The 22,505-nt window shown below is 44.0% G+C and overlaps 1 protein-coding gene across 4 annotated transcripts; it reads right to left on the bottom strand.

Moving 5' to 3' along the window:
• Window positions 1-1,121: 1,121 nt before the first annotated feature.
• LOC113585658 (coiled-coil domain-containing protein 138) lies at window positions 1,122-19,313 on the bottom strand. 4 transcript variants are annotated; one of them, XM_027023279.2, is made up of 15 exons: window positions 19,208-19,313; window positions 18,902-18,980; window positions 18,693-18,807; window positions 18,510-18,592; window positions 18,246-18,415; window positions 16,990-17,148; window positions 13,418-13,537; window positions 12,225-12,302; window positions 11,959-12,072; window positions 11,448-11,600; window positions 9,921-10,037; window positions 9,379-9,535; window positions 8,028-8,204; window positions 3,140-3,278; window positions 1,122-2,366 (listed from the first exon to the last, which is right to left on the bottom strand). In XM_027023279.2, exons 1-15 carry the CDS (start codon window positions 19,286-19,288, stop codon window positions 2,225-2,227), a joined length of 1,884 nt encoding a protein of 627 aa, XP_026879080.2. In that variant the 5' UTR covers window positions 19,289-19,313; the 3' UTR covers window positions 1,122-2,224. The 4 variants fall into 4 exon arrangements, with proteins under 4 accessions (XP_026879080.2, XP_026879081.2, XP_026879083.2 ...); XM_027023280.2 differs by lacking the exon at window positions 11,448-11,600; XM_035522744.1 differs by lacking the exons at window positions 1,122-2,366; window positions 3,140-3,278 and adding an exon at window positions 6,825-7,057.
• Window positions 19,314-22,505: the final 3,192 nt, after the last annotated feature.

The following is a 22,505-nucleotide window of genomic DNA, read 5'->3' as shown; positions in this document are numbered from 1 at the left end:
TGTTAAGTCACACATGTGAGGGTTACTCGGACAGCGATGCCACACTCTGGAGATGCTCTAGCAGTCTAATGTATCTGTATATTCTTCACAAACTCAAGTAATGAAAATAAATCAAGCACTGACAGTTTAGTGGAAAATTCAGAGGTGCTTAGAGTCTCTAAACAGGCTTAAACAGTACTGCTTGGATATAAGCCACTCATACAGAAGACGTAAGGCAGCAGAAATGGAAAGCCACAACGTTCCATGTGTATGTGTGTGTGCATGCGTGTACACATAAACTTTGGACTGAAAACCATTCATGTGTAGCTCTATGCTGTATGTGTAGCTCCTTGGAAGTGAGAGCTCAGAACATTCTGGAGCTTCTCCTGCAGTTTTGCCCTATAGGGCTTCATTATGTGCGCGTGTGGAGTTTATGTGAAAGCCAGCAAAAATCAGTACACTGCAGCTTAAGTACCATCACGCCTCAAGGGAAACATTAGGCTAAGAGGGCGGAGGGGTTGAAACATGCCCATCAGTCCCGGACAGCTTTAGGCAGGGTTTACCAAAGGTGAGCGCATGGTCAAACAAGACGTGTTTAACGCCTTACCGTGGAGGACTAAAAAGGCAGATTAGAACTTGAATGGTCCGATTCATTTTTGTGGAACAAGCATCGCTCAAGGCTGTTGAGCTGACAAACCTCACTCTCTCAGAGTGAGTCTCATTCATTCCAAGTTTTGACTCATTGCCTTAATGCTGGTGTGGCAATCACAAGCTCCCCCCTTTCACATCCATATTTAACTATTCTAAAATGCTGGACTGTTACTGTAAAATAGTTTAGAAGTGAAGGTACACAAAAAGGATGCATATCTAAAAAAAACCTAGACTGCTTAGACAGAGGTAGCGATTTCTGCAAAGCACTGTCCACTGACTTTAGTCCCAACTGGATGTGAGAACAGGTTTGTAGAGACTAAACTCAACCTGGGTATATTACATGGAACTGGGGAGGAAAAAACGCCCAGAGCCAAATATTTTAACAAATTTTAACAAACAAAGAAATGGCACCTGCATGCAGTCCAAGGCTAAACATTTATTTGAAATGTGAATTTGTGATGTAAATGTTTAAAGTTTGAAAAAGCAAAAAATAGGTGTTGCATACATTTTATTTAGTAACAAATAATTAGTCATTAAAAAACAACAACAACAACAAAATAAAAACGGACAAGGGAGACTTTTTCAAACCCACATACATATAAATACTGAATAAGTTACCTCAAGCTTGAATTTGTAATCAGCACAAGAATAACCTAAATACCAGATTGGTGATCAGTGTTAGCTAAGATGTAAGCTGTAACTGGTTGTACGTGAAGCCCTCACTTGCTGCAGAGGTCAGGGCTGATCCAAGCACAGGGATAAACCGGAGATCAGCTGTAAAGTACTATAAAGTTTAACAGTGGTATTTACAACTAATAAGAAGCAGGAGGTCACTATTAATGGCTTTACTTTACCAGTGTGAATGACACTTTACATTCAGGTTCCATTAACCAACATCACTTATAGCCTTATGCAACATTAACAAACTATAAACATTAGGATTAAAATTATAAACAGTGTTAGCAAAGCAATAATGACCTTTTTTAATAGTGTTCATTGATGGCTCCAGGCAAACACAATGTTGACAGAGATAAAAAGGCAGAGCTGTTATTATACAAGGTGACATGGTGTCCTTTGAGTTTCCAATGATCTGAGTTACATTACATAAGGCTTGTTAATACTAAAGTTAATGGCTTGGTAATGTTAATTAGTACTGTAAATAATGTTAGTTAAGGGAACCTCAACACCAAGTGTATCCCTGAAAAGTTAGAGGTTACAAACGCTCTTACTCAGGAAACTTACCCAAACACACTTTTATCTGTTGTCTTCTCATCAAATCAAGTGTTTGTAAAAACAGTGCCAGTGACAATTCGTCAAATCAGAAGCCATGATTATGTAAAATGCACTAATTAGTGCATCTAAAAAAAAAAAAACTGAGCCCATTTATATTCACAAGTGGGGCTGAGTGGGTTTGGTGGCTGTGGGCATGCCCAGGTTGAAGAGTGTCAGGCCCGTGTCAGGGATGTGTGGGCATGCCCAGGCTGAAGAGTGTCAGGCCCGTGTAAGGGGCGTGTGGGCATGCCCAGGCTGAAGAGTGTCAGGCCCGTGTAAGGGGCGTGTGGGCATGCCCAGGTTGAGGAGTGTCAGGCCTGTGTCAGGGACGTGTGGGCATGCCCAGGTTGAGGAGAATGGAGCTGAGGTTGATGGTCAAGAAGGCATGTGCAGGGTTGGTGGTCCTGTGCATCTCCTGCAGGAGCAGATGCAGTGAGAACGCTTCAAACAGACGCTTGTTCTTTCTGCAAACAGAAGAGACAGCAAACACATGCCCTCAGTCATGGTGTCGCAGGTCACCTCAGAGGAATGAACGCCTCCCCTGCCAGCCCTTCGTACCCAATGGTGCATGACTTTCAGCAACAGTCCTCCCCAGTCCCGCTAACCTGCCCCCTCTCAGTTACAGAGCAGGCCCCCAGATGGAAGTCAACACGAGTGTTTTTCCACGTCCTTTTCTCCAGACGTTTCCAAATCTCTGCACTCTACTGTGATCTCCCTTAATGAGGGTTAATGATGATGTTTAGAAGGCAAAGCTAAACTAATGAGGATTTCCTGTCAGCTGATAAGTTTGGCTGCGAAAACCAGGATGACATTTGAGGAGAATGAGGAAGTGGTATGGTGGCTACGAGGCCTGTGAGCAACAACAGGATGAGTGTTTCAACATTCAAAGAAATCTTTTAAAATTCTATTAAGTTGATGTTCATTATTCAAGCTCACACTATTTAAAATAGAAACAGTTTGAACACCATGCGTTTCATTCAAATGGTAACACATTTATGCAGCTAAGACGCAGCGAGAATTGCTGTCATGTCTAATATACCTGGTATGACCCCCTATGTGCTCATTGTTAGCACCAGCCTTTTGTCTGAAGGAGTACTTTTATAAAAATATATTTTCCAGCTGTTTGCAGCAGTGGCACACAAAGTAGAGAAGTAGTTTGTGTTCCTGACATTACCGCAGTGACCGATCACTGGGTTCTTGGTACTGGACCGTGCTGTACGTGGGGTGTGGAGCAGACCTGATGCCCGAGAGCTTCTGAAGCAGGATGCTGAGTTTCTCGGCGAGGGTGAGGTCCAGGCGGGTGCTGCGCAGGAATGTGGAGGCCCAGCGGAAGAACTGCTCTGTGCTGCATGCCTGAAGGAAGCTTGGAAGGTATCCTACAGGTCGGAGAGCAGCAAAGCATGCCTCAGAGCTTCACACTGACATTCACTACCACACACTGACATTCAGTACCAGTACTCACTCACATTTGTTACCAACATTCACATACTCATACAGAGAACCAACACTTATACAGTACTAACTTAGTATAAACTATTTAACCTAAAAAGGTCAGCACTTGATTAGTTTTCTAAATGACTGTGCCAGTGCTGTGATGGTCCATTGGCACTCTGCAGAGGGAAAAGAACAGCCACAGGCAAGGCACAGTAGGAACCCAGCGGACATGTTGAGGAAGACGCGCTTGTCAAAACCAAGAGCAGAATTCATCAAATAAATGCCTGGCTGAGGTATTCAACCCTGTTGGGTTCTACAAGCCCTGGCTCCACTTTAGGTAAAAAGACTTTAAACTCAGAGTAGTGGACAAGCCAAAGGCCATTGCCAAAGATCAGATATGTTCAAGCAATGACACAGACAAGTGTGGACATGTTTTTGCATAAAGACTTGAGATGCAGTGTAAAAGCCTCATTCTGTAGGATGAACTCAAATGCCCATTATGCACTGAAGGAGTAACCAACACACCTGTCTGCTTATATTGTGTTCACTAAATAAGCTTTAAACTGAGACTACAGAACCTCTGGCACTCTGACCACCTTTAACCTACACTAATCCCTGAGTGAGCATTACAGAATTCCATGGCCAGATCCCTGGGTGAAGGGTCAGTCTGGCTCCTTCATCTTAGCACATCTGTACCCCACACTCTCTCACTCCTTAACACGCACGCATGTACGCATGTGCACGCACACACACACACACACACACGCGCACGCACACACACACACGCACACACACACACACACACACACACACACACACACACACACACACACACGCACACACACACGCACACACACACACACACACACACACACACACACACACACACACACACACATCTGCTCTCCCTCCTCTTCACAGGTAAGCTGTCTTACATTAGACAAAATGGAGGAAACTTCAAAAGATTTCCTTCTCTGGACTCTGACTGTCTAACCTTTAGTGTTATTCTTTAAGCTGATTTAGGGTACCTCTCTTTCACTAGGACACACATGGAGTGTATTAGGACTGATCCTGCTGCAGACCAAACGATGTTCGCATAACAGGGCTTCCCCCGGACAAGCGCAGGGACCTGCAAAGACCTTCAGGTGCAACCTATACTCTCCAGCACCTTCACATACTGCCCTGATTATTCCTCTATAAAATGGAGTAATTGCACAGCACACCTCAGCACAGTCCAGGCCCTGCCCATAAAGCAGCACCCTGAGAACTGAGGTTTGGAGTTCTGTTCAGTGTCACTAAAATAAAACAGAAGAACGATGGACATTCCTGGTCCCCCTTATAATGGGGGAAATTAAAATGACTCAGGGGAATTTCATTATTAGCAGTGATTACAGCAAAGGTGCATGAGTGAAGTATTTGTATGGGATGCACACATGAACCTCTGAACTACTGCTTACATAAGCCAGAAGTGAAAAGAGTTAAAGGACTTCAGTTCTGTTCCTCTCAATCCAGGTGCAGACCTGCTATAAGGAGGACTGTTCACAGGCTAAGAGCAAAGTAAAGGCTGAGACAGACACCCAGTCTTGCCTTCTTCTCTAGCTGGCAGACAATTCTGTCCCAGTCCGTAAAACCAGACCGAAGAGAGCTAAAGCTCTTAGTAATGCATGCGGTGGGGTTTGTAGAAAGTTCATTTATGTTCTGGTTTTTATGACACTAAAACAGCTCTGAAGACTGCATTCATTTCTTGGCACACTTGCACTACATAGGTGAAGCCAAAAGAGGGCACTGATGGGAGATTTGCAGGAGGAACTTTTACAGTACAAATTCCATACTGCAATGCAAACAAATATTTTAGGCAACATAAATAGGGCTGGTCTAATAATCTAGGCCTAATCTAATACTTTAAAAGACTGCGTAGGTCAGATCTTATAAACAGAATACATAATTATGCTTGTTCGTACTTCCCTAAGATGCATTTGGTACAAAAAGACAAATCTAAATTTGTCAGACATATTAATTAGAATTAGTTATAAAATTGGCCTATTACTCAATTAACTGGACTGATCCATTCTTTGTCTCCTGTTTGTAATCTGTGCTACACAGGGTTTGACAAATGAATTTCAATGGTATCTTGGACTCTAACCTACTGTACTGGCACTTTTGTAAGTCGCTCTTAAAAAGAGAGTCCGCCAAATGCTGTAAATGTAAATATATGCTGCACTATCATCTCACATTCATACATCAGAAGAATTAAGGCTGGCAAGAGAACATTTGGGTACAGTAATGATACTGGTACTTAAACTTCAGTATCAGTACTAGACAGTACCATCAGTGAGCTTTTGAATGCTGGTACAAAATATGATACTGTAATGTATTGGTTGTAGTATGGAATTATTTAATCTGCTAATTTAAAAGTGCGTGTAGAGCAGAGGTTCTCTTTCACCCCAGTACCACACAGTTTGAGTTTACTCTGCCTCCCACGTTCCTAAATCATGTCATCTAGGAGTTAACGAGGCCTTCATCAGCTTTAAATGGGTGAGACAGATGAGGGCGCCATTAAAGGTGCAGTGGAAGGAAGCTCAGGAAACGGTGCTGAAAGCATCTCCCCTCAGTGTCTGTAAGAACTTAACCTTTGATCTGTTAGGAAAAACAGAGATTTTATGTTGCAGTCTATATGCCTGGCTAGAACAGTGCAGTTTCAGTAATCTTCGGAATTTTAGTAGCTTTCAGGATCTGAATTTTGAAAGCCCCTAAATTAGCCACAGTCTCAGTTACAAGTGTCCAACTGCCAATAACAGTAACCACAACCCATTCACATCTAAATCAGATCTCCACATTAGGGCCACCTGATGCATTTTGGAGAAGGTTATTAGTCTCCAGATCGTGGCTCCTTAGATACGTTAGCAGTGTTGCTGCTGGTTAATGGCGTGGAAAGGAGCCAGGCGGAGGGCTGTGCTAATGGCCTTCACTGCCTCTCCAGACTTAAAACACATGGCCTTAATTACGGTCATCACTCCTTCCACACGCCCTCATGCTCATCAGATACGCAGCCTTACAGTCTATACACCAGAAAGCCTTGATTAGATTCTTCAAACAAAAAGGAATCAAAGTGAATAATGTCTTAAGATCAACCTCCCAATGCGCTGCAGCCAACATTGCTTTTTTTGTTGAAGTCTCATATAGGAAGAAACTTTGCATTATGGCACAGTAGAATAAAACAAACAAAACAGTACCAATGCAGATATTTTCAAACTATACACTGCACATTTATGAATATTTGAGCTGACTGCAAAGTTTAAGGCAACTGTGCTTCTCATGGTAATCAGAGCACTATGGGCTGTAACACCCAAACTGGGAGAATGGCTCCAATGGATACCTGGAACAACATCTGAGATCTGGGTCCAGAAGAGTGCAGTCCTGGGAACAGGTAAGATACTACGAAGGCCTCTGGTAGAGGACCCAAGCTTGAAGGAAAAGAGACCACCCGGAGGGCAAGTTGGGGTTATTTTTATTTTATATATATTGATTATATTGTTACAGTGTCACCTGTCAAGAGATGAACCTGCAGTTCTTACAGTTGATGTATTAGAAGAAGTAAAAATGGACAAGAATAAGGATCTGAGTCACTCTGACCAAATTGTGATGGGTAGATGACTGGGTCAGAGCATCTCCAAAACGGCAGGTCTCGTGGAATGATCCCCAGGTATGCAGTGGTCAGTAGCTACCAAAAGAAAGACATGTGAACCAGCGACAGGATCAAGGGCACCCAAGGCTCACTGATGCATAAGAGGAGCAAATGCAAGACTGTCTGACTTGATCCCACGGAAAGGGTACTCTAGTACAAACCGATGAAAAAGGTAACAACTGGCTATGATAGAAAGATGTTAGAACACAGTTTTCTTAGTATGGGGCTACGTAGCCACAGATCAGTCAGAGTGCTAATGCTGTCCCTTGTCCACCACCAAAAGCACCATCTATGGTGAGCATCAGAACTGGACCATGGAGCAATAGAAGAAGGTGGACAGCCAGGTGCATATTCATCATTTACTTAGGGAAGAGGTGGCACCCAGGATGCACCATGGAAAGAAGGCAAGCCAGTGGAGGCAGCGTGATGCTCGGGGCAATGTTCGGCTGGGAAACCAGCCATTCGTGAGGATGTTACTTTAACACATTAGTGGTTTAGTGGTAGTGATTTAGGTACCACCTACCTAAACGCTGTTGCAGACCAAGTACACCCCTTCATGGGAACAGTATTTCCTAATGGCCACATTGCAAATTTGTTCAGAAACAGTTCGAGGAACACGACAAATTGTTGGCTTGGTCTCCAAATTCCCCAGATGATCTGCTCGAGCCTCTATGGGATATGCTGGGAAAACTAGAAATCCAATTCATGCAGGTCCAACCTCGCTTAAAGAACTTTAAAAGAGCCAGATACCACAGGACTTCAGAGATCTTGTGAAATTCATGCTTCAATGGGTCAGAGATGTTTTGGTGGCGCAAGAGAGACCTGCACAATATTAGGTTTTAATCTAATGGCTGTGTATGTGTGTGTGTATATATATATATCACTTTAAAAAAAAACAAAAAAAACCCTCTATGTCTATGCATCTATACAGAACTGTTTTGCTTCTTATGCATGAATCTGTCGGCTCCATCTCCGTTATGTTTGCACTCTGTCTCTCTAGACTCACGTGACTCAGCACCCATCTGCAGCAGGATGTCCATGGCCCGAACTTGCAGACTTGGATTTCCTGCCCTCAAAACAGCCAAAATGACTGCCAGCGCCTGGTACTTCAAGAAGAAAGCTTTTCCGTCCTCCATTCCCACATCATCATGCAGAACATCAGTAGCTTGAGTCACGATCCCCACTGTCGGTCAGAAAAGGACTCGGGGTTTATTTCACGTGTAGCTGGTGCTGTTCATCAACATCTTTTGATGCATTATAGTCATCAACTTATTCCTTTTTCAAACAAACATACAGTCAATCAAAAGCGCTTTTCTTATTAACAGTGAATTAATACATTTGCAAATGCATTCTTGTGTGTCCAGGACTGCCACTCTGACTCAGACAGTTTGTTACTAAGTTTTCCAAACATACTTGTTTGGTACAAACGCATACCCGAGACAGAGTTCACCACACGAACTGCAAACTTTTCGTGGCAGGTAAAAAAAAAAAAAAAAAAAAGGCCAGTTTCCTAGCACAGGACAGCTTGGGCAGTTTGAGCAGTTCTCAGTAAACTTGGGATTTTAGCACTGCTGTTCTGTGCTGGACACACATAAATAAAACAGGCCAGCTGCAATAAAACAGGCCAAAGAGTAATAGCCACTATAAAAACTGCAGCCAATAGAACTGGGTGTTAGGTGCTTGAAAAAAAGAACTTTATAGAACCCTTAAGACTGATGCTTCCCAGATGGAGCCCTAAACATCCCTACACTGAGAGAGCATCATAGTGCCGTCCCACATAAGGCAGAGACACATAAACCTGTGTTGGGTTTTGGCAGACAAAAAAACCCCAAAAAACCTTCCAACTCTTCTTGCAGGATAAAACACTTCTTCAGAAATAGACATAATTCCTGATCAACTGTGATTCCTTAATAGAAGTGTTTTCAAAACTGTCTGCAGTGATCATCTTTTGCCTAAACAACATGCTTCCCTTCATCATCCTCAGTGCACTTTCATGTTTGGATCCCGGGGTGGGAGAGGGAGAGGGACAGGCGTGGCAAGCCTGCACTCCTCCTTCCAGATCAAACAATGCACTTCCAGCTGAATCCAGCTGGAGCTGGCAAGGGCACCTCCAGGGCCTGGTACCCTCCAACACCGTGGAACCCAGTGGATGCGGTCATGCCCCATATGTGCTTCAGTGGCACCGTGCTCTTTCCTTTCTACAGCCACAACATTGCCATCTGCTGTGGGCAGTGTGGAATCACGCTAAAGCTCTGGAAGGGTAATGAGCTCTAACCACCTGACATGTGGCAGAGCCACTAATCATCCTGTTTACATCCGTTCAACGAAGCCCTTCCTCTGAAGCTGGAGAGCCTTACCCAGGCTGACGGTTCTCAGGACGATCAGGCTAGACAGGAAACGCGTGTGAAGGCAGGAGCTCTTGAAGAGTGGGTGGGACCTGCTCCTGTCCCCTCCACCCTGACCACAGGACACCTCCTCCCCCAGTCTCCGCAATGTGGAGGTCAATGGCGGGTGCTGCACAGCAAGATAATAAACATCAGAGGACGCGCTTGCTAAATCAATGAGAGCAAATACCAGTGAGCGGTGTTCAGTAGCTGTAAATACCCAGAGTGTGTGTTAAGCAATGGTAAACACCTATGGGATGTGTTCAGCAGTGGTAAATACCCATATGCTATATTGTGCGATGGTAAATATCCCAGTGCTGTATTTAGCAATGGTAAATGTGCTATGTACATCAGAGATAATGCCAAATAAGCTTTGTGATTACAGCTTTTGATGCATTATTAAGGAAATGAATATCCATATGCTTCATTCATATTAAGGAATATTCCTATAATGTTTGGTCTGTTTTTAGTTGGATGCATTTTACAGTTGTTCTGCATTCAGCAGTGGTAAATACCTGCGTGCTGTGCTCTAGCTGTGAGAGACAGTAGTAGGTGAAGCGCAGTAGTGGTAACTGCAGAGAAGCCTCAGTCCTGGCAGTCTGTTGGAGCTGCTGCACCAGCACTGGGAGGACCTGCCAGGGCACAGCACACAACCAGAAACCATGGAGACAGGACTCAGAAGACAGCCAGCGACCACGGGGACGGGACTCGGGCCACAGCCAGCGACCACCAGCGACCACGGGGACGGGACTCGGGCCACAGCCAGCGACCACCAGCGACCACGGGGACGGGACTCGGGCCACAGCCAGCGACCACCAGCGACCACGGGGACGGGACTCGGGCCACAGCCAGCGACCACCAGCGACCACGGGGACGGGACTCGGGCCACAGCCAGCGACCACCAGCGACCACGGGGACGGGACTCGGGCCACAGCCAGCGACCACCAGCGACCACGGGGACGGGACTCGGGCCACAGCCAGCGACCACCAGCGACCACGGGGACGGGACTCGGGCCACAGCCAGCGACCACCAGCGACCACGGGGACGGGACTCGGGCCACAGCCAGCGACCACCAGCGACCACGGGGACGGGACTCGGGCCACAGCCAGCGACCACCAGCGACCACGGGGACGGGACTCGGGCCACAGCCAGCGACCACCAGCGACCACGGGGACGGGACTCGGGCCACAGCCAGCGACCACCAGCGACCACGGGGACGGGACTCGGGCCACAGCCAGCGACCACCAGCGACCACGGGGACGGGACTCGGGCCACAGCCAGCGACCACCAGCGACCACGGGGACGGGACTCGGGCCACAGCCAGCGACCACCAGCGACCACGGGGACGGGACTCGGGCCACAGCCAGCGACCACCAGCGACCACGGGGACGGGACTCGGGCCACAGCCAGCGACCACCAGCGACCACGGGGACGGGACTCGGGCCACAGCCAGCGACCACCAGCGACCACGGGGACGGGACTCGGGCCACAGCCAGCGACCACCAGCGACCACGGGGACGGGACTCGGGCCACAGCCAGCGACCACCAGCGACCACGGGGACGGGACTCGGGCCACAGCCAGCGACCACCAGCGACCACGGGGACGGGACTCGGGCCACAGCCAGCGACCACCAGCGACCACGGGGACGGGACTCGGGCCACAGCCAGCGACCACCAGCGACCACGGGGACGGGACTCGGGCCACAGCCAGCGACCACCAGCGACCACGGGGACGGGACTCGGGCCACAGCCAGCGACCACCAGCGACCACGGGGACGGGACTCGGGCCACAGCCAGCGACCACCACAGACAATGACCATGATGGTATGAAAAGAAAAAGGTGATGGCTTGCAAAATCAGACCTTTTCATATTTTGCCAACTGGATCCTGACCGGCTGAGTTAGCAAGGCATGTAGACGCAATCACACCACTGTTGTGCTAACTCTCAAAACAACAAAACAAAGCCTTATTTTATTTGGGGCGTGCTAATGTGTGTGTGTGTGTGTGGCTATACAGGCAAACTCAGTGAACTCCGACAGACCCTGGAGCAGCGTTCGTGCAGGGAAGGATGCGGGTCTATGTACTGCTCCAACATTCCCTCCTTCTCCCCTTCTTCAGACCGAGCGAGCTGGCCGTCCACAACCCAGTCGAGCATAGCTGCCAGCAGTTTCAGCATGGAGCAGCGTGAGGGGGACTAGCAACGAGGGGAAAAAAAACAGCATTTGCTTTTGGTGTCGTTAAATCTTGTCTTAGTGTGTGGCTGCTGCTTGGCCACTGACAAGAAAACAGTCCTGATTAAATTATTTTATTAAAGGAAAAGTGCTGATGATTGTGGTAATTGCTAGGATTAGGCATGTATAACTCTCCTTAAAGACAGATTGGGCTTCAGGCTAATCCCTTACAAACCATCTATTGGTATAGTAACCTCATGTAAGGTCTATCGTAATTGTCCCACTCCTAAGAATATGCTACAAATCACCTGGACAAGGTTACTGGCCATTTGCTTTTAAAACTGTGGTTTAGCCCTGCACATAACAGACTGCTTAATTTACCTTGCTAGCTTTGCTGGAAGGCAGAGGTCTGTCCTGTTTAGGAGGGTTGGGGTCACATGACTTGGGAACAACATTTTCCCGCCTTTTGTGTGCAACACTGTACTCATACTTTCTCTGTCAGAAAAACACAAGACACATGCTGCAGACTTAGACACGGCCATCTATGCCAAACCAGTCTCAGCCCTGCACGTTTTCAGTCTCCTCTTGGGTAACATAGAGACCTTCAAATGTACTAACAGCATCACTGTGGGCACATCGTCCGTTACCTGCAGGTTGTCCAGACGAGCCTGAACCTTTCGAGACTGATTCTCCAGCCTCCGGTTCTGTTCAGTGACATCATCCAGCTGCACACAAGGATGGCAGCCACAGCATTTTGTTATTAAACTGAAGCTTTCGAATCTCACAGACAAAAAATACTGAACATCAATGATATACATATAGAATTGAGGCCAAAGGTTTACATATACCTAGTCTGAAGACATCCAAAGAAACAAATGTTTCACAACCCTATGTAATTCATGTTACACACATTTGTTTTAGTAAGTTGATTAGGGCATATACTTTGTTCAGTTTTAAAACAATCAATCAGTTAGAGACACATTTATTTCAGTTTCAATTTAGTGTATCAGATTTCTGTACAGATTTCCAAGTTTACATACACCAATTTCACAGTCTCTTTAAACAGTCTGGAAGGTCTAAAATGTAATCCAATAACTAATGTTTTCACAGCCATTATAATTACACATTCAGTGGGAGTTCACCCTTGGCTGTATTTAAGGGCCTAAAAATGTAAGCATAGATATGGCGATGTTATAGCGATGTTTTGCCAGAAAAGGGACTGGTGTACTTCAGAAAACACCATGAGGAAGGAAGATGATCTAGAAATGCTAAAACAACATCTCATGACATCAGCCAGAAAGCTGAATCTTGGTCACAACTGGCTCGTCTATCAGGACAATGAGCTTAAGGATTCCTCTACTGGAAAATATTGCATTGACCATTGCAAGGCCCTGCACTGAATTCCATAGAACAGAAAATGCATGTCTGAACAAAGAGACCCACAAACCTGACTGAGTTAAACCAATTCTGCCAGAAGGAATGTGGAAAAGTTTCCAGCAAACTATTATTAGAATCATAATTCTATTAAGGCAATGTTGAGCATTTGATTCTGTTTGAGCAATTAAAAGGCCACCAATACTAACAAAGTGCATGTAATCATTTGACTCCCAGCATATCTGGTATAATAAATAAAACCTGAAATGACTATGAATTTTAGCTATGACTTTGAGACTACCTCCTATTGAAATAAAATTAATAAAATACGATACCCTAAAGGACAACACATGAAACGTATTGTAACATGAAGTGTGTGGAGTTAAAATCAGTCAGGATAGAAGTAACAATGATAACGGGGATAAACTAAATAGTTTTCTTGACTTATATCATGAAAAAGTCATACCTGTTTTTTCATGGTATAATTTAGTTCCTTGATGGAACCAAAGCTGGATTTGATTCTTTTATTTTCTTTGGTTTTTTCTTTCAGAGCAGTCCTCAGGGTCTCTATTTGTTGCTGGTATTGCTGTAGAAAGAGAAAAACAGCCAAGATAAATACAATAATGTTTTAACAAGAAGTTAATTTTTAAAATGTTATTTATGTTTTGTTTTTTTTATTCATGTGAGATATCTATTTATTTAGTAAGGGTAGCCTTGGCAAAGGCAATATTCCACCACTAAACCTCAAATAATTGTATTTTTTAGCATATAGGGTAGTTTTAATTGTTTTTACAGCAAATTTGTCAAAAGCTTTTTACATTTTTTTTTTTTAATAAGACACAAATATAAGAACAGCTTAGTGAGATCACATTTTCAGGCCCAAAATCAGCAGTGATACAAATTCCATTTCTGTGGATGAAGTCATTATGGTAATTCAAAAGATGCGTAATGGCAGGGCAGCAGGAGCGGATAAGATTCAGAAGGAGACGTTGAAGGTACTAGACAAGGTTGGCTTTATGTGGTTAAACACGCCTCTTCAATGTCACAGGGAAATGGGCAAGGTGCCCTCGGACTGGCAAATTGGAGTGGTGGCCTCTATATTTAAAAAGAAGGACCAGAGACTATGCTCTAATTATACGAGGATTATACTTCTCTGCCTTCGGGGAGAAGTATATGCAGGGGGATTGGAGAAAATAATCTGCCTCGTATCTGAACCTAGGATACAGGAGTTTCCACCCAGGCTGTGGAACAGTGGACCAGCTCTTCTCTGCTACATAGCTTTACCCAACCAGGCTCCATATGCTCTGTGGTCTTGGAAAAGGCTTAAGACCATGTACCTTACAATACACTGTAGGGGGTGATACAGCATTATGGAGTTTATGAAGTTTTGTTGCTTCGAGTGGCTCAGTCTCTGTATGAACGCAGTAACAGCCGTAGGAGTCGGTCTCTGGCAAGGCTGCGATTTTCATGGACAGGGTATCAAGGACATGAATATGGAATGGTGTCCAGTATGAAGGACTAGACATATCTGTTATTTGCAGATGATGTCCTCTTAGTGGCCTCTGAGGTGGAACACTTGAGCAGAATGTGAAGCAGCTGGGATGAAAATCAGCACCGCCAAGTCCAAGGTCACGGTACTGTGTAAAGGTCACGGTACTGTCCTGATAAAGAATGGAAGACCCCCTTATCTCTGCATTTTGTTCACAAGTGATGGAGTGGTGAGCATGAGATTCATAAATTGGTCGGGTCACCAGCAGCAGCACTACTGTCTCTTAAATCAGTCTGTGGTGCTGAAGCAGGTGCTTAGTTATAGCACCAAGCTCTTTGTTTACCGATCAATCTATGTCTCCATCTTCACCTATGGGTAGTAACTGAAAGAAAGAGATCACAAATACGAGCAGCGGAGGCCATTTGTGTTGACGCTGCAATCTGGGAAGGCCCTGGAGTAGACTCGCTGCTCCTCAAGCTTGAGAGGAGCCAACTGAGGTGGTTTGAGCATCTCATAAGGATGTCCTTTGATTGGCTGAGGTGGTTTGGGCATCTCATAAGGATGTCCTTTGATTGGCTCCCACTATTTAGAAGCCCAGGTTACCCGTTGTCCTTCTCTGAGGATTTTCTGATCCTTATTAGCAGTTTTGGCACACAGTTACAGGATCAACTTCCTTAAAGAGCAACATTTTTATCTTACATAATCAAACATGTGACAGCAAGTTAGGAATGTTTCTGTATAAAGGGAATCCATATTTATTTCTGGAATACTTACAAAGTCAACTCTCAAAGAATAATATGTGTGATGACATAAAAACATCACTACCAACATTCTGTGAGAAGTAAATAGTGTTACATCTCTACATTAGCAGTAAATTAGTTTCTAAAATCACTTTGCAATCTTGAAGCTCTATACTCGGATACTTTATATAAATGTAGATCTATGGGAAATCATTTTAATGCAGTCTTCATTGTGCAGTAATTCCTCAAGCACCATTTCCCCTGAGTTTTTCATTTCTTGGTCACCCAACAATAGGACATTATGGCTCAGCTATAAAACATGACAGATCTGTGCTCCTTTTCCTGGCCATACATGTTTTTGGACATCTCTCATTGTTGAGAGATTGTTGCCAGTGTGCTGCCTGTCATTTGCGATGTGCCCCAGTTGGTGCTGTTGAACAGTAAAATCTCCCTGCGCACACTGCTTAGGAGAGCCCATCAATCAGCTACAGCATTCAGCACCACATCTCCGGAACACCAGCAAAAGAAGTACAGCCCCTATGAACCTGGCGAGTTAGTTCTGACTTTACCCACTGAGTAAACACAAAGTCCTTCACTACAATCGCTTCAAACCATTTGTCACTAGTCCCCACAGTGTTGCTGTCGGGGACCAACCGCCCAATCCTATGGCCCCTCCCATCCTCCTATAGTCCCACCTCCTGTGCCTTACTCCCACAGTCATGGGTAAGTCATGCAACCGCTGTCACCGAGCCCCTTGTGCAACCTCCTACTCCCAGTCATTCACTCCATGCCCCACACAGCCCATGTTGGCACCAACATCGAGTGACTGCAAATTTGTATTGACTGGACTTGCTTGTTCTTGTCTATCAGTCTGTTTTGATATTGCTGTTTGGAGCGTTGCATTGACGCTGTCCACACCCCATGATGCTATTTTGTTTGTGCTTGCTGACACCTTTTTTTTTTTTTTTTTAAACAAACTCTGATGCAGGAATTAGGATATTTCTTTGCGCGTGTTTCTTTTTTGTGTGTGCGTCGTTTATGTAAGAGCAATAACTCACCGTTGCTTTAAATATAAGGTGAATGTTTTAGTGAAGGCTGCTGTTAAATGTGAGTGAGTGGATAAGGGGAAGCGCAAGGAGGAGGAAGTGAGAAAGGAAGGCCGCGGCAGCACGAGTAGTTCAAGTTATTCTAGCAGCATCAGGACTTCAACGCACACAGGAAGTCACCACCAACTTGGCTCCCTTGACCTCGCCATCATTTGCTAAGTGAGCTGACCCACAACGCTGACTCTGGGTAAGACAGCTAAAATTAAGGTTTTACAAGTGATTTGATGATATGCCATTGTTATTGATATTAGTTACGTTATAATAAGTATTTCTGGACATTTCATGGGTAACATGGGTATATCAGTATCGCACTGCATAAGAACGAGTGATTTTGATCAATTAGAAACAGAAAGTAAACAAATCCCATGGTGACACTGTCAAATTGAAACTGCAGAAAAATAATGAGTGGATTGAATATTAACCAATTATTTGCTAATTTTTTCATTTATTTCTATTTACCAACTGATTGATTTCTCATCAACCTCGCTTCTTTTTGTAAAAGTTTAATTTTAAAAATGTGTACTTAATGTCACTACACTTTTCCTGGTGTATTGTGTCTATTCCAACTTTGTAATAAAGTTCAGAAAAACTGAATATTATGATACGTGTATTATGAAAATCTCTAGTATCACCATAATATATTTTGACCATATCATCCGCCCTAGGCAACGTTTTAGACTGTTGGATAAACGTAGAGTTAGACCTGCTGCAGCGTGTGGACACGGCCAATCACTTCTCCCTCAACCCCACGCAGTCTGCAGATGGTGCTGTGGTGCTGGAGGAGACGCGCCTCTCTCTGCTGGAGTTGGTGCTCCTGTTCACGCAGCCCTGCTGCCCAGGCCTGCTGGCTGAGCCTCTCCATCTAGACGGGTATGCACACGCGCATGCAGAGAATACACATACACAGAAGTAAAGGATCACACCCTGAGGTCAGGGTTAGAACAGCAAATATGTGAAAATATTTAAAGGCGCTCCTGTGTAGGTGGACCAACTAAGTTATTTTCTGAAAAACAGAGATGAGGTTTAATGCTTGGACCACAGCTTGATTATGCTGGTAAAAAAGAGAGCACTTCAGGGACTATGCTCATGATCACTGAGCAAGCAGGTATGCTGGGTTGGTGAACCCAACCTGGAGAAGAATAAACCATGTCTACCAAGAGAATCATTCAAAGCAAAGCTCATATATTTCTGTATTCAGCTGTGTCTTTCCATATTGGTACTACTGAAAATATATCAAAATGAAGACCAAAACCCAGCTTTTCTGTATGTTACGTTTCAGTTCATCAGAACATACTGATTGAATAAGACACAAAAACATCCATCAAGGATAATGCTCATGATGTAATCAATGCCAGACTGAATCTGAAGATGAAAAAGATTCAAAGCTTTAAAAAAACAAAAAAAAACAAAAAAACAAGTTAGACTTCAAATTCCAGTGATCCGATAACCATCTATGGCTTTAAGTCCATACATGTACAAATTAGTCATGCTTTTATGAAGTAGGTAGAATCGCTTATTTCCTCTCCCACCCCATGACAACATGTAGATCAGACAAGTCAGTTACATAGACCAAACTGAGTATTCAGTGCTCACCTGCATGTGTTGGCACGGTCAGACTATAATAGCAATAAGGAACATAGAGATAAAACAAACAAAACACTTCAAAACAAAAACACCACCAGTTCAGTTGGAGCCTAATGTTTCCTGAATATATTTGCAAAAGTTTTTTTCCCCCTGTTTTTATGAAGCACTGGTCATGCATATGGGAAGTGTGTGTGGGGAGGGTTTAGCACTGAACCTGTTCAGTTTCTCCCTTTACTGTAGTGGTTCAAACATATCCATGGATTTAAGAGGTTTAATAAGTTTTTTTGAAAACCCATTTATCATGCTTGATGAATGACTGATTTATGGATCCATTAGTTCAGGCTGCAGATGCAAGTAATAGCAATGTTTGCCAACCTGCAGCTTCTCATAAATCTCAAGCATCTCCTGGAACACCTGAGCCACAGCTGCTGGGCTCGCAGTCAAGCGCTGTGTTTGATCCCTCAGCTCCTCTCTTCTGACAAGCCACACAGGTTCAGTCACAGATGAGTTGGATGTACACACAAGATTGGAAGGCAGTGTCACATCTAAGGAGGATTGATGCACATGTAACTGCTGAATGACCAGTAATAAACAGAAAGAATATGTTATTAGTCATGTAAATGAGGGCAGAAATTCTACCTGTCTCTGAACACGGGATTCGTGTTCCTTCAAAGGAGTTGGTTTGATCACTAAGCTCATCTTCACTGCCTGAAATACTATCACTGTCGGTTTGGTTTGAGAAAAACATTATATAATTGTAACACATTATTCAATCAGAATTATGAGTGGACTGCGCATTTGTCATGCAGGCATTTTACTAACCTTTGAGGGTGACTTGAAACAGCCTGTAAAAGTTCTTTGAGAGCCTTGCTGTAGTGCTTAATTTCGCCATACCTGGAAATCTTTTCTGGGTCTTCCTCCTTTCTGGGGATCGTGTCTTAGAATATAGTTGAAAGCTTTAATATACCTTTTAATAATGCAAGTTATCTTAAGCAGCATCGTCATGTGAAGTGTCAGGTTTAAATACCTACCATGTTTCGCACTCTTTGCACCGCTGTGTCCAGCTTCTAACGTGGTCGCACTTACTGATGGTTTCACGGTATCAGAAACCTGTGAGATTAAAGCAGTCAAATAACACTACCCACCCTAGTTAACAGAGAACACAGGCTGATATTTCTAAGAACACAGGCTGATATTTATCCATGATAGCCAACTAGCAGTTAGTCCATTTAGCATGACAGCGAAGGCTAGTTAGCGCTAAATGAACTAGCTAGGTTAGTTGACTACTTAATTGCCTTTATAATATCACTGTTTTCACAAACTAGTAGGTTAAATACCCCGTTTCTTTTCTCTAAGTACTTCTTCTTCAGTATTTCGACTTTGAGGTCTATATCGAGATCAGACGACTTGCTGCTCATCTTTCAAACACGCCGCCACTCAACGACCGACGTGTAAACAAACCAGCCAGCTACGTTTCCGGTGACGTTTTTCATTTCAAGATTTCACAATAAAACTGCAATGTGTATAGGATTCTCCCAACTTGTAGAGGAGTATTTGATGGCATTATACCACTGTCCCCCAAATTATTTAATGTAAAAGAAAACAATATGTCATGTTCAGGATGCACTGTTGCTTGATTAACATATGTTAATAATTTCATTACGCATACAGGAAAGTCACCAGTACTGTCACACGCGTAATATACGCTCTCGGACGCTGGAGACATGTCATCACCACCTTCTGAAATAGCTCGGGTTTGACCCCAGAACCTTTTGAAAGTGTACTCTGAAAATATTTTATATATATATATATATATATATATATATATATATATATATATATATATATATATATATATATATATATATATATATATATTTATATATATTTATATAAGTAAAATATATATTTATATTTTAACATTAACATTAACCTCTAACATAACTTGCTTTAGTGTAATAAAAAAAAAAAGTATTATTTTCCAAATGACAGAATCAGAACACGTTTGTGCTTATATTTTGTAACAGGATGCTGAGATAATAAACATAAACGAAATTTCATGAAACAAGTCACTTTAAATCAAAATAAAGGTACTATAAATATATTTTAAACCATAGTGCTGATATTTCTTATATTGTTCAATGCCAATAGGGTTGACAACATAGTCATAAAACCTTTTGTGAACCCTTTCCTTTCAGTCCTAGTGGTTTTCTTGCCTGATGTCTTGATTTTTTAAAGTGGACATGAATTTCAGAGGCAGCAACCAGTCCACTTTCTTGTCCCCAGAAGTTTCCAAAGTAAAGTTCTGTGTACCCAATCATCTTGATATATGCAGTGGTTATCTGTAGTTTACATCTGTAGTTTCACGAATAAAGGAATGTACATAGTCTAAGGCAATACCTACTCTCAGTTTTTGCATTAGGAACATAAACAACTGGAGAATGTAAAAAAAAAAAAAAAAACCATAAAAAAAATCTAAGAAACAATAAAATACTATGTAATCACGCATGTGTGAGTAACAACTATGTAATCACACACATCTGAGTGAGAAATAAAAAAAAAAACTTAGCTCAGCCTATCAGGCTACAGCCCCGAAACCAATGCCAAACGGCGAGGCTGGAGGTCTGAGTGACCCGACATGGGCCAGCGCAAGCAGGACAGCAAGAGAGGGACCAAGACGATGACAGACACAGGGACGGACACACTGACGGGAACAGGCACAGACACAAAGGGAGACAAAGGGCTCATTGAGTGTGACAGGGACTGGTATAATGACAGGGCCAGGTACGTTACACAACAAGTTGTGAAAAGGTCCGGGGAAGCCGGCAGGAACCCCAGCCTGTCCACCAGTCGTCGGCTGGGTTGAAGTCCGACCGGCCTGTGGGGGATCGCCCATCGCCGGTTTGGGTGGTGACGGCTTTTGTGGCTTTGGGGCAGGCGCTTCAGGAAGCGCACGGGCTGTTTTGCCTGTCTCTGGGGCGGGCACTGGTGACACCTCCTTCTTGCCTCATTGGGGTTTGCACGTAGGCACCAGAGCTATGGGGCTGTGTGCCTTAGGTGAGGCAGTGACTTCAGATGACAATGATGCCACCTCTCTACGAAACATGTGGGGCAGCTTGCTGACTGTAGTGTGGCGGGCCTCGGATGGAGCCTTGGGCGCCGGGGGCTCATTGCTCTCCATTGATGGACCCTCCGGGCTGTTGACCTCCGAATCTGACCAGAGGCTGACGTCATGGTATTCCTCACTCCGTTCGTAATTGGTGTAGTCCTCCCCATAGTCCCAATGCAGATAATAGGACCCCGCAGAGTCCAAACCTAGATACTGGTTGTAATCGTACCAGTTCCTGTAGTCCCTCGAGGATCTGTAGGACTCCGCAGACTCCGACCCTGGACTACGCTCAGGGCCCCCCCAAAGTTTTCCAGGAGCACTCTCCCTTGTTCTACCAAGATAGAGTGCATGGGGGGTTTCCCCGCAAGGGCTGGGGAGGAACGGTTACGCGCCTTCTCCTCCTTCTTCTTCTTTTTGCTCCTCTTCCCTGGCATCCTTCTGCAGTCGGTGATTCTGTAACGTGAAGAGGCTTGGCAGGATACAAAGACGAGCTGTATGGCACACAACAACGTTTACTGAGACACAACAAAGACAACGTAGCGCACAGGCTAATGGATGAGCAATCACAGACAACATCCACTGCTAAACAGGAGACTTATACACACGCACAGTAACGGGGAGGGCATGGCCATACGAACGAACACACATGCACGCACACACACAGAGAGACATCTGGGAGGATGGGCTGTACCGCGACATAGGCCACTTTTAGTGGTGCTATAAATGTTCCCCACAATATGTTCTTTAGCATAACAAAATATCCATTAATATAGTTTTTATATGGAAAAATTACATACTATGATTGTTATTGCAACTTATGTTCACAATATTTCAAATCATAATATGTATCTCGCAACGTTGGCACATAAATCAGGGAGCACTTTTTTAATGCATCTTACCTCTGGCAATACATACTGCACCACTGGAGGTAGGGAGTATGTGCGGAGCCAAAACCGAAACAGAAGTTTCAGCAGTTGTGTGCTTTATCACAGGGAATTGTAGTTCATCTGGAACTCATATACTAATTAAGCAACACTAGTCAACATATATGCATGGATGAAATCTAAACAACTCTAAATTCATATAACCTATAATTTTGGATGAATTTACATAAACGGGAAAGGGGTATTATTATTTTCTTGTTATTTGAACTCTGTGTATTTTCAATCATTTTCTCCAGGCATTCATCAAGCTCCTGCTTTTATCTGTACCTGGAATGTTTAACCCCTGCTGGCTTGCGGAGCATAGAAACCAGTCAATACACAAATAAACTGCATGATCACACATCCCTCAAAAATGAACTGGTGGTCATTTCAACAAATCATCCTCCCAATCTACTATTTTATAAGGATTCTAGAGAATGTTTCCTGTTGGTATATATGGGGAGTTTGCTCATATAACCAATACAATCCTGATAATTAGGTTTTGCATAGTGATTTGACGTAGGTTCTGCCATTATTGCATGACTATTATTTTGAAGGACCTTATTAAATCTAAATGCCTGTGTGTATGCATCCATCATCACT

This window comes from Electrophorus electricus, chromosome 25 (genome assembly GCF_013358815.1).
Source record: "Electrophorus electricus isolate fEleEle1 chromosome 25, fEleEle1.pri, whole genome shotgun sequence".
NCBI classification, from domain to species: domain Eukaryota; kingdom Metazoa; phylum Chordata; class Actinopteri; order Gymnotiformes; family Gymnotidae; genus Electrophorus; species Electrophorus electricus.
Note: the sequence above shows the minus strand (reverse complement) of the source record. Positions and strands in the feature narration are given on the sequence as shown.